Source organism: Budorcas taxicolor, chromosome 5, assembly GCF_023091745.1.
Source record: "Budorcas taxicolor isolate Tak-1 chromosome 5, Takin1.1, whole genome shotgun sequence".
NCBI classification, from domain to species: Eukaryota; Metazoa; Chordata; class Mammalia; order Artiodactyla; family Bovidae; genus Budorcas; species Budorcas taxicolor.
The window spans coordinates 95500139-95513206 of record NC_068914.1 but is presented as its reverse complement, the minus strand read 5'-3'; the positions used below and the strand labels follow the sequence as shown (position 1 = coordinate 95513206).

The 13068-nt window shown below is 34.8% G+C and overlaps 1 protein-coding gene across 1 annotated transcript in view; it reads left to right on the top strand.

Moving 5' to 3' along the window:
- The window catches only part of MON2 (MON2 homolog, regulator of endosome-to-Golgi trafficking), a 110799-nt gene that overhangs the window by 64344 nt on the left and 33387 nt on the right, over positions 1-13068 (top strand). The window contains exons 21-27 of the mRNA XM_052639698.1: positions 848-850; positions 1034-1144; positions 3265-3440; positions 4013-4175; positions 4721-5014; positions 7054-7252; positions 11950-12578. Of these exons, the coding sequence (XP_052495658.1) occupies positions 848-850; positions 1034-1144; positions 3265-3440; positions 4013-4175; positions 4721-5014; positions 7054-7252; positions 11950-12578 (1575 nt within the window). The remainder of the gene's footprint in view (positions 1-847; positions 851-1033; positions 1145-3264; positions 3441-4012; positions 4176-4720; positions 5015-7053; positions 7253-11949; positions 12579-13068) is intronic.

Genomic DNA, 13068 nt, shown 5'->3' with positions numbered 1-13068 from the left:
AATGATTCTGTATAACCGTAAGAAAAATCAGCATTAACATTTTTTCTTGTACTTCTCTCTGTATATTTTATCAGGGACTAAGGTTTTATAGTAATCATTTTGGTTAAGGAATAGGTTGAAAACTTTATGACTAAAAATGAGCGATATAACAATGAAATCTCTGATATCTCCTTCCCCTGTTAGTTTGGGTCCCCTTTCTTTTATTATATAATCTTTTGATCCCCTCGGCTTCAACTGGTTCTAAAACTTCAAGGCAATTAGGACTGAAATTTAGTACTAGCCACTGCTCCTTTACAGACTTCCCTGTGATTATGAGGTAACATTTCTACAAAAGGGAAAAAACCTTCTCAGTATCACTAATTATAGATAGTACCAGGGAATTTTGTCTGGATTTGTATTCAAACTTGAGTGAATCTGAATAATTAGTTGCTTCTTAATTGACAACTGCTTCTGTCAAATACATGTTTATAAGCAGTTTAGGTTTTGGTTGCCCTCATTGTTTCATATTATTTTAGTAATCTGAGAAGGGTACTGTTCTTAGTTTAAAAAAAACAGTCCTTTCTTCTTTTTCCCTCCATTTTTTGGGGATTATTTTTATGAGCTATTAAAGAATATATGCAGATTTCTTCATTATGGAATTCTCATCAAATGGCAAAAAATACGTTTTTAAAATTTCAGCTGAGTATTTGATTATGAAGATAGACCAGATTAGGAAACTTAGTTTCTGCTTCTTCTGTTTACTCTGGTGACATCATTTACTTTTATGAAATCCTTTCTTTTCTGTGAGTTGTTTAGTTTCATCTTTTATCTTCTATCTCCTTATTGCTTCCTCTTGCCTCTTATTCAGAAGGTAAGCGTACTGACATTTTGTATATTTTCATATTTTCTTCAGCCCTTATTGACAAACATTTTATATGATTTTTTTTAATGTGGAAGAGTAGGAAATGCAATGTCTTAGTTTTTCTTAAGTTAATATGTGATGTATAGCTTAAGTATACAAATTAATTTTTGTTCCACATGTATATACCCTTAGGTGTGCCAGCATCCAAACTCTCGAATGAGAGAATGGGGAGCAGAAGCCTTAACTTCACTTATTAAAGCAGGATTAACATTTAACCATGATCCTCCACTTTCACAAAACCAGGTAAAAAAAGAACCTTTTTTCAAAGCACTTAAAGTCATCCTCTCCCATATGTAACTTTATTTGTAGGCCGTGGATCTCTTACAGAAGGTTGATAATCCTGGATTTTCAGGATTATCTATATTAAAAAATTTAAAAATTTTCTTATAATAGCACTAAAGTAATAAATTACTTAGAATTGGTCTCCCCATCTAGAACTTTTCTTCGGCATGCAGTACTAAGTCTTCATACTTTATTAGCCTCTTTTCCTTTGGTCCTTACCTGTCTTTTTTTTCTCTTCCCCCTACTCATTACCCTTGTGTGCTTAGTCACTCAGCCATGTCCAGCTCTCTCTAGTCCCATGGACTGTAGCCCTCCAAGGTCTCTGTCCATGAAGTTTTCCAGGCCAGAATACTGGAGCAAGTTGCCATGCTCTCCTCCAGGGGATATTCCCTACCCAGAGACTAAACCTGTGTCCCCTGCATTGGCAGGTGGATTCTTTACCATTGTGCCACCCGGGAAGCCCTTACATGGGGAGAAACAAGTGGCAGAAGAGGCAAGCACAATAAAATAGACTTATTTTTAAATAATTTTAAAGGTTATTTTATACTTTCAGAGTTTTTTTTGTTGCGATTCCTTTTTCCTGACTCCACATATATCATTCACATATATCTATCTTACACAGTTTTTAATCATTCACATATATCTTACACAGTTTTTAAAAAGTCCACCAAAGTTTTGTTTAAAGATTGAGTAGAAATGAGGCATTTAATAGCCATTCACATTGCCCTTACTATCTTACTGTATTGTATGTGGATGTCTTCTGCAAATTTCCTCAACAAATAATTATTGGGTACATACTATATGCCAGGCAGTATTTTAACTCTTGTAACAGAATGATGTACAAGACAGAAAAGTTTCTTGATTTTTATAGCTTACATTTTAGTGATTGCATATTTTTTTCCTATTGCAGTCTAATTTTTTTGTAAAGCCCTGTCCATGTATATATTCTTAGCATCCAGCTTAATACCTGGAACATGGTAAGAGCTTAATACGTTTGTTCAGTCAGTGAGCCAAATAAATGAATCCTTGGAGAGAAAACTAAAGCAGGTGCTTTCAAATGCTAAAGGAGTAGAACAAAGTGCTTTTTTCGCTTTTTAACAGTAAAAAAATTTTGTGGTTTTATGTCCTGTTTGTCTGCTAGTTCATTTTTAGGAGTATTGAGACTTAAATAAATGTGGTACATATTAATAGAGTAAATGAAAGTTAATTTTAGAAATTGGGAATTGTTTTTTTCTCTCAAAATAGAGCTAAATATATAGAGGTATATTTTCTATAGTGAGATTCATTTGTATATGGATCTGTAAATTTAATACCTTTTAACATCAGGTTACTCCCTATTTATCCTGAAATATAGTATCTTGAAGATAGATTTTTATTTTCTGTTATTAAAATATAAGACTTAGGGACTTCCCTGAAGTCCAGTGATTGGGAATCCATGCTTCTAATGCAGTAGGGGTGGGTTCCATCCTTGACTGGGGAACTAAGCTCCCACATGTTACTTGTGTGGCCAAAACATAAAAAATTTAAAAAGACTTACAGGGCTTCCCAGTGGCTCAGTGGTAAAGAATTCGCCTGCCAATGCAGGAGACACGGCTTCAATCCCTGATCTGGGAAGATCCCACATGCTGCAGAGAAACTAAGCTCATGAGCCACAGCTCCTGAGCCTGTGCTCTAGAGCATGGGAGCTGGAACTGTTGAGCCCACATGGGGCAACTACTGAAGCCCGTGTGTTCTAGAGCCCATGCTCTGCAACAAGAGAAGCCACCACAATGAGAAACCCATGCACTGCAGCTAGAGAGTAGCCCCTTCACGCTGCAACTAAAGAAAAGCCCGCACGGCAACAAAGGCCCAGGACAGCCAAAAATAAATTAATTAATTAAATTATTTTTTTAAAAAAAGACTTGGATGACAAGATAATCCTAATGATTACTGTTAGAGAAATCATTTTTTATATTTATTTTACTAAAAAATTTATTTTTACCATTGCAGTCTGAGTGAAGGTGAATTTAAACTTGAAAGACAGTAGCAGAACCTTTCCATGTTCTAGAACTTCTCTGATTAGCTTCTTACCTTCTTTTCAGAGGCTGCAATTGCTTTTATTGAACCCATTAAAGGAGATGTCCAATATTAATCATCCAGATATACGACTCAAGCAATTAGAGTGTGTGCTGCAGATTCTTCAGAGTCAAGGAGACAGTCTTGGACCTGGATGGCCATTAGTGCTGGGAGTTATGGGAGCGATCAGAAATGATCAAGGGTAAGTGTTTAAAATTAACATCCAAAAAGTAGTAGGAAAAGGGAATTCTGCCTAAAATTGTGAAATGATCATTAATTTTTTATGTATGCCTTTTTTGCTTAAGTTTATGATCTAAAATAGTTTTCCTTACCCTACTCCCAGGGGGCTGTAGGGAATCATTAGGGCTCACTTTTATTTTGGAAGGATGGAAAAATTGCTGTTTCTAAGGTTCTTACAATAAGAAAAATCCTTCAAACAAACTTTCCCTTTCTCATTCAGTGTCTAAATTTTGTTTGGCTAGTTGATGCAGGATAAAAATAATATAGTATTAATACATATTTTCTTTTTTTTAGTTTACTGTTTTTCATATTCCCATGAGTGTCTTTATTTTTATTTGTTCATTATTTTAAGTAAGCATATCTTTTTTTACATTTATGTAAATGTTGAAGTACTGTATGAGTACTATGTTAGAGAAGACTTTCTTGTTCCAGTTTTAAGATAAAATTTTAATTTGGTCAAATTATTATAATGTATGTATTTTTCCTTCCATTTCTCTTAAATACATGAATATAGATTTTCTTTTGTATTTTCAGAGAATCCTTGATACGAACAGCATTCCAGTGTCTTCAGTTGGTTGTGACAGATTTTCTACCAACAATGCCTTGCACTTGCCTGCAAATAGTTGTAGATGTTGCAGGTAGCTTTGGACTTCATAACCAAGAACTTAATATTAGTTTAACTTCAATAGGTTTATTGGTAAGAATGATTGCCTTTCTTATATAATCTAGAAATCACTGTTTGCAACTGAGAGTGAATGCTAAGCAAGTGTGCTTTTGCCTCTGTAGGAATCATTTAAATGACTTTTAAGTACATACCAAACATCTTGTATGAAGGGTTAAGTAATATTATTTAAGAAATAATTCTTTAAGAGCAGAATATGTGGAATAATTTTGATCTGTTGAGCTGAAATATGGTTTATATAAGATTTGTTATGGAAGGATTTAGTAAACAATGTTACATACAAGAGAAATAATCAGTTGACTCTACTGATATTAACATAAAATTTAAATTTTAAATCCAGTTTTTAAAAAATACTAAAAATTAAAGGTTGTACTCTGAAATTCTGAAATCAGAGAGCTAAACTTGACAGAGGAAGAGAGATTTTCATTAAATCCATTCTACTAGGAAAAGAGTTTCTGAAGTAATTGCTTTTAAGTTTTATTCTGAAAATCTATCTGTTGCATATCTATGTGTTTAAAGTAAAAATCTCTGAATAGATATTTTTCTCCTTGGCTCTTTAGTGGAATATTTCAGATTATTTTTTTCAAAGAGGAGAAACTATTGAAAAGGAATTAAATAAAGAAGAGGCAGCACAACAAAAGCAGGCAGAAGAAAAAGGAGTGGTTTTGAATCGGCCATTCCACCCTGCACCGCCGTTTGACTGCTTGTGGTTGTGTCTTTATGCAAAATTGGGTGAACTATGTGTAGACCCCCGTCCTGCTGTCCGGAAGAGTGCAGGGCAAACTCTGTTTTCAACAATTGGTGCACATGGAACTTTATTACAGCACTCTACGTGGCACACTGTTATTTGGAAGGTACCGTAAAATACCTTGAGTTATCAGTTATTAATCGAGACATGCTTTTATACTTTTTCAACAACAACAAATTAAAATTAAAAAAAATTTTTTAGTGTGTTTATTGAAATATAGTTGGTTTAGAACGTTAGTTTCAGGTGCACAGAAAAGTGATTCAGTTTTACATATATTGTTTTTTTGTTCCTATTAATTTTTAAAGAAGAATTTCCATCCATTTGTGCATTTGGCAAACAGGAAATGTTAGCTTTGTCATATTTTTAATTGCACCTTGCACATTAACAAATTAAATACTTAAAGCCTCATTTTTTTAAATTGGAGGATAATTGTTTTACAATGTGGTATTGGTTTCTGCCATACAATAATGTGAATCAGCCATATGTAAATACATTTCCCCTCTTCTTGAGCCTCCCTCCCATCCCACCCCATAAGCCTCATTTTTTTATCTCTTTGATTTCTACCTTTGTGCTTCTGTTTCCCCATTTTCCTGGTGGTAAAAATCAGTAGTTGTTAAACTACCACATATAATTCAGATATAATTAAATGAAAACTTTATAAACAATATCAATAATAGTGAAATTTGTTTGTAAACTCACCAAACAGAAATCACCTCCCATTTGTAAATTCTACATTTGTTCAGGTATGCATTTTAATTTTTAAATTTTTCATTTTTGTCATCTTTTTAAAACATTCTTACAAAGTCAGCAGCTTATTAGTGAGTATCCCGTCTTTGCTAAAAGGCTCTCCTTTTTTTGTTGTTGCTTAATGTGTTACATTTTAATAAACCTCTTATTTATAATCCTTTCACTGCTTTTGTGAATTTTTGAAATTAGTAAGTTTGACAGTAGGCAGTATGGTAAACTTTAATTGTATTTAACAGTGTTTTGAGTTTACTAAAAAGACCTCAAAATGTCTTCTTAAAAAATTAATAATGTATGTTCCTAATAAAAATAATTGAAAGCCCTACTCCCTCCTGTGTCTTTTGTTTCAACTCCTTTCCCTGGCTTTATAAAGCTTAAGAGTCCTTTAGTATTTTAAAAAAGCAAACTGATATTTTCTCTGGCTCCTGTTTCCTTTTCCCAACTTCATTATTAATCTTGCTGCCTAAATCTCAGTATTAATAATTTTTTCTTTTTCACTTCCACTGTATTCCCTTACCCCTTGTAATTTGATATCCAGATTATTCTACTTCAGAGTATCTTAAGCATTAGCATGTAACAGCATCTCCTAGAGGACTTGTTAAAGCACAAATTGCTGAGCCACTGTACCCAACCCCCTAGAGGTTCTGATTTTTTTCCTGTAGCATGGAGACTGAGAATTTGCATATCTGTGAAGCTACTGGGTGATGCTGATGGGGCTGGTTCTGAGACCATATTTTTAGAACCACAGAAATTGTTCATTGGGTCTACAGGTAGTCTTCTAATTGCCAGATCTCTTGCCCTGTGCTCAGGTTTTCGTACTGCTCATTTTTTCATAACATTTAATACTGTTGATTATTTTCTCCTTGAAATGTCTTTTGGCTTCTGTTTCACAGTGTGCATCTGCTTCTCTATTCAATTTTGTTTTATTTTCTTGGCCCCTATTCCTTTCCCTGAATCTACATTTTAAATAAACATCCCCCAAATTCCACCTGCTTCCTACTTGATTTTTTTCAAGCATCTTTATCCAGACATGAAATTTCAGTAGTTACCTCTATCTAGATGTTACTCATACTTAATTTTTTTTATATATATATACTTATATTTTTTGCGGGACCCCTCTCTTTAGCTTCATTCCCGTCTTGTACATTATACCTTAGGTGCTCCATTGGCACTCAGTTCAGCAAGTCTTAAGCGATTGTCTGTTAAGTTTACTTATTTTTTATATTCCATGGCCTTAAGGATAAACTTAAGAATATAAGGATACCTCTGTTGGTCAGTTTCCTCTAAAATACAGGGATTGATCAGAATGTCAGGTATAATTCTTTGTAACAGTGCTTAATTTCCTATGCTGTTATTTATGCTGTTATCAGTATTTTTATATGCATTATCACAAATATTCAGGTTCTCTTTCATCTGCTGGACCGAGTTAGAGAGTCTTCTACCACTGCAGACAAAGAAAAGATTGAGTCTGGAGGTGGCAATATTCTCATTCATCATTCAAGGGACACAGCAGAGAAGCAGTGGGCTGAGACATGGGTTTTAACGTTGGCCGGAGTTGCAAGAATCTTCAACACCAGAAGATATTTACTTCAACCTTTAGGTAGATGTATATTTTTTCTTTTTTCTGAGTATACAAGTAATTAATGTTAAAGGAAATTTGGAAAATACAGATTCTTCACAGATTATATACATTGTTATTTTCTAAGAATAATCCATCTTAACTGCCAGTCTTTGTTGTTATGTGTGGTATGTGCCTGAGCATAAACGTTTTCATTCATTTCCTTGAAAAATTATGTGTACCTAGTGTGGGCGAGTCTTGGGGATACAGTGATGAGCCAGATACCTACCGTCCTTGATATATCCTGGGTATGAAGGAGGAACTCTTAATTACATAAATAAATAGAAAATTGCTGCAATGATCAATGCTACAAAGGAGCTTATAATAGATTGTGAGCTTACAGTAGATACTTGACCAGGCTAGTGATGTATATATAGCTTCCCTGAGAAAGCAATGTTTCATCTGAATCGTAGTTCATCAGGCAAGGGTAGGATGAACTGGGGAGAGCGTTACAGGCAGAGAGTACGTGTAAAAGAGATGAAAGAAGATTGAGGAGATGGAGATGGTGTGGCCCCTGGCACGTTTGAAGGTCTGGAATGAAGAGAACACGGAAAAGAGTGATTCTCGATGAGGTTGTAGAGGTAGAGGCCAGATGTTGCAGCACTTTGTAGGTTGTGTTCAGAAGAGTTCACTCTAAGAGCACTGAAAACCACTGAAAGATTTTAATCCATGATGTGATGTGTTCAGATACAGAGTTCAGAAAGATCCCTTCAGATGGTATGTATGGAATGGAATGGTATAAAGAAGAATGGTAGGATACTATTAGATTGGTTAGGAAACTTGGTGGTGTATAAATATGAATAGATCAGTGCTTCTTAACCAGGGCCAATTTTTCCCAACCTCCTCCCTCCCCTGCAGGATATTTAACAATGTCTGAGACATTTTGGTTGTTGCAACTAGGGGACATGCCCACTGGCTTCTGGGGAAGTAAAGCCAGGGATGCTGCTACATATCTTACAATGCATAGGACAGCCCCTACAACAAAGAATTATCCAACCCAAAATGTCAGTAGGATTGAGATCGAGAAACTAGTGTAGATTATGATACCTTCAGTTCTAGTGGTAGGCATGGGAGTGGTTGAGAATGGTGAACAGATACTTTTGTACATAACTGAGCAAGCTGTGCATATTAATTTTTCAACTTATTTTATGTTTGGCTTTTTTTCTTCTCATGTTAAATGCATAAGCATACTTATGATTTTCATAGGCATTTTTGTGTGGTGTTTATTATGTGCATTTTAAGGCTCTCATACATACCTCATACCTATATATTTGATGATCTATATATTTGATGTCTATACATACACATTTTAAATCCTAGCTTTTTGGTTTCATGTAAAATTCACATACAATGAAATGTGCTAATCTTAACTGTATGTTTGCTAAGTTTTGACAAATAATCATCATTTTTAATACCTCTGTGGTACTTTATCTTAAAAGCTAAGATGTAATAGATACAGATTTAGATTTTCAAAAATGAAGACATGATGCAGTTCATGTAGCTTCAATAACCTTTTTAAATAATTTAACACTAGGAAGTGGTTTTTATTATTATTTTAGAATAAAATTATGGTATCAAGATGATGCTGGCCTCATAGAATGAGTTCAGAAGTGTTCCTTCCTCTACAATTTTTTGAGTAGTTTGAGAAAGATACGCATTAACTCTTCTCTGAATGTTTGGTAGAATTCACTTGTCTAGCCGTCTAGTCCTGGACTTTTCTTTGTTGGGAGTTTTTAAATTGCTGAATCAATTTCACTGCTGATATTGGTTCATATTGTCTGTTTCTTCATGGTTCAGATAGGAAGATTGGGAGATACTTTCTAAAATTTTCTCTGTTTCTTCTAGGTTGTCTATTTTATTGGTGTATAGTTGTTCATAGTAGTCTCTTATGATCCTGTGTATTTCTGTGGTATCAGTTGTAATATCTCCTTTTCGTTTCTGATTTTATTATCTGGGTCCTCTACCTTTTTGTCTTGATGAGTCTGGCTAAACGTTATCAGTGTTTTCAGAGAACCGGCTGTTAGTTTCATTGATCTTTTCCATTTTTTTTTAAGTCTCTATTTCATTTATTTCTGCTATGATCTTTATATTTCTCCTTCTACTATCTTTGGATTTTCTTTTTTCTCTAGTTCCTTTAGGTATAAGATTAGGTTGTTTATTTGAGGTTTTTCTTGTTTCTTGAGGGAAGCTTGTATTGCTATAAGCTTTACTATTAGAACTGCTTTTGCCTGGTGCCCCATAGGTTTGAGGGGCTAGCCTCAGGGGCTGGCCTGGTGGCTCAGCTGGTAAAGAATCTGCCTGCAGTGCAGGAGACCTGGGTTCAGTCCCTGGGTTAGGAAGATCCCCTGGAGAAGGGAAAGGCTACACACTCCAGTATTCTGGCCTGGAGAATTCCATGAACTGTATAGTCCTTGGGGTCACAAAGAGTCAGACATGACTGAGCGACTTTCACTTTCATAGGTTTGGGATCATTGTGTTTTCATTTTTTTTTTTGTCTCTAGGTGTTTTTTGATTTCCTCTTTCATTTCTGTTGTGACCCATTGGCTCTTTAGTAGCATATTGTTTAGCCTGCACATACTTGTGTTTTGTAGCTTTTTTTCTTGCAGTTGAAAATTTTGCCATTTGTAGGCACATGGGTGGACTTGCAGGGCATTATGCTAAGTGAAATAAGTCAAACAGAGAGAGACAAATACTGTGTGATATCACTTCTGTGTGGAATCTAAAAAATGCAATGAACTAGTGAGTATAGCAAAAAAGAATTAGACTCCCAGATAGAGGAAACAAACTGATTATTACCAGTGGGGAGAGGGAGGAGGCAGGGCAACGTAGGGGTAAAGGGACTGGGAGGTATGAACTATTAGATGTAGGATAGGCTAGAATGATGTATTTTACAACATGGAGAATATAGGCTGTATTTTATAATAACTGTAAATAGAGTATAACCTTTAAAAATTGTATGAAAAATTAAGAATTTTTTTAAAGTAATGTTTTAACATAACGAAGTACAATATGTAATTATACTTAGTCTTTTAGAAAGAGGACTTCTTCCTAGATATAGAATAGGAGAATATATAGAATAATATAATAGGAGAACTGCAGATATTTTTCCTTCTTATAGCATGGAATATTCTAAACCTGAGACTAGGTCACCATTCTGGTAGGTGAATGTAATGTTTAATTTGATTTTTGAACTGGGATGGCAGCAAGCAGAAGTATTTTGTTTTGCTGTTTTGATAGTTTTTTAACAAAATTTGTTAAAACTGTTTGAACAGTTACTAAAAAACCTTTTTTTTTGTTGTGTGTAAATTATACTTCAATTTTGATTAAAAGAGTATGGAGCAGAAGAAACATATAACTGGACAAGTGTTAATAGTTTATCCTGTAAAGCAGTGCATTGCTTACTGTTTTATACCAGACTTAGTTCCAGCTTTCTGATGAATTGAATGTTTCCTCAGTCAAATGGGTTTATCCCTTCTTGAAAAAACCTAGTCTTTGATAGCTTTTGTGAAGTGAAAGTCTTTAAAACACAATTATCTCTGTATTTCATAGCCTACTTAGGTTGTCCTTTGCAAAATGTCAATTCCTCTGATTTTTACATTATTTAAATACAAAGAGGTGAGTAATAATCCATGCTGTTATCAGAGCCATTGGGCCGGATGTCTATAGGAACAAGATCATTTTTCGCTGGGCTTAAAAGGAACAAGGGCTTCCCTGGTGGCTCAGTGGTAAAGAACCTGCCTGCCAATGCAGGAGACATTGGTCCCTGAGTCAGGAAGATCCCATGGAGAAGGAAATGGCAATCTACTCCAGTATTTTTGCCTAGGAAATCCCTTGAACAGAGGAGCCTGGTGGGCTGCAGTCCATGGGGTTGCACAAGAGTTGGCCATGACTTAATCAGTGAGCAACAATAATAGAAACAAACCACACCTGGTTTCATTATAGAGAGTTTCATTATAAATGTGCTTGGTTGGTCACAGGAATAGAGCAAGAGATTGAAATGATTAGTGGAAACAGCAACCACCATTCAGCCCATGCTGTGCTGATGGTAGATCAGTTGACTTGATTTTACATGAGAGAAATTTTAGCCTCATGGTAAAAGGACAGTCTTATTTATGGTGCATGTTCTCCTTGCAGCTTACCGATATGGTGGGGGAAATGTTTAACAGAATTCTGCAGCTATAAAATTATTTAAATATGAAAACCCAAGTGTAAAGTTAAGATTTTTATGGAATATGACTTAGTTTATTTTAAACATTTAGGTAAAAAACGTGTATCATACTGTCATTACTTTTCCTGTATGCTTAAGAATGGGACCATCTTAATAAAGGTAGATGGCTAGATTGAAGATGTTACTGAAAAGTTTTTATTCTGTTCTCCTTAGGCAGAAGTATTAGGGTAGAAAGGTATACATACATTTATGGAGTTTTAAGTTCAAAACCTTGTTTGATATACTCATTATCCTTTCCTTGGTGCCATTTATTCCTGTATCTGACAAAATTTTTTTACTGGAATTTTGGGTTGTAATGGTTTTAACTCACATTGTTAGTGCAAAAGCGTATCTTTTTCTGTTTCCGTAGGAATTTAAGCAGAAAAATAAAGCAGATAAACTTTCAAGTGTCTAATAGAGACAATTTGATCACTTTTATGGTGATAATTTTTTTTTCCTCTTCCTCATATAGGAGATTTTTCAAGAGCATGGGATGTTCTTCTTGACCATATACAATCAGCAGCACTCAGCAAAAACAATGAAGTATCTCTGGCTGCACTGAAAAGCTTCCAGGAAATTTTACAGATTGTATCCCCTGCCAGAGACTCAGATAAGCCTGAGACACCACCTGCAGTTAATGTCCCTGTGCCTGTCCTTTTAGGGCCTATATCGGGCCCGAGCCTGAACAGGCCATTTGTAAGAACAGATTCCATTGGAGAAAGACTTGGGAGATATAGCAGCTCTGAGCCACCCGTAGTTACTGATGAGCTTGAAGATTTGAATCTCTGGTGGGCTGCGTGGAATACCTGGTACAGAATTGGATCTGAAAGCACCAAGCCTCCTACTACATTTGATAAACTAACTTTCATTCCCAGCCAGCCTTTTCTTACAGCTTTAATTCAGATATTTCCAGCTCTCTACCAACACATAAAAACTGGTTTCAACATGGATGACTTGCAGAAGTTGGGAGTCATATTGCACAGTGCTGTTTCAGTCCCAATAAGTTCAGATGCCTCCCCTTTCATTCTTCCCTCTTACACTGAAGCAGTTTTGACAAGTTTACAGGAAGCTGTACTTACAGCTCTAGATGTTCTCCAAAAGGTAATCAAATTTTAGTGGCTCTCTAAGCAATAATGCATATGGTTCTCTGGAATTTTTTTACTTCGCTAAATATTTTTTGGGACAAATTCTGGATCATCAAGATTGTTATGTATGTATACTTTGGGATGCATTCAAGATTGTAAAGATCCAGTTATTTTTAACACTTGTATTTTTCTAATATATTTTAAAAGGTAATTCAGGTTTATCTTGAGAGTCTTCTAGAAACTGCCTGCATTCTCTTATTTCTGTTCACCAGCATTTTTGGTTTGTTCATTCAACTCTTCACAAGAATATATATTTTTGGAGTCATAACTTTAGTAAAGTATTTCTATAATTAGAAAATTAATTAGCAATGGGAATATATATATATTTTTATCTGTATTTTTATTTTAGCTCTTGAATTGTTAGAAACCCATTAAAAAAATAAGAATAAATTTGTAAAGTGTTTACCTCACAGAAATTTTAAAGATATATTTTAACCCATGTGTGT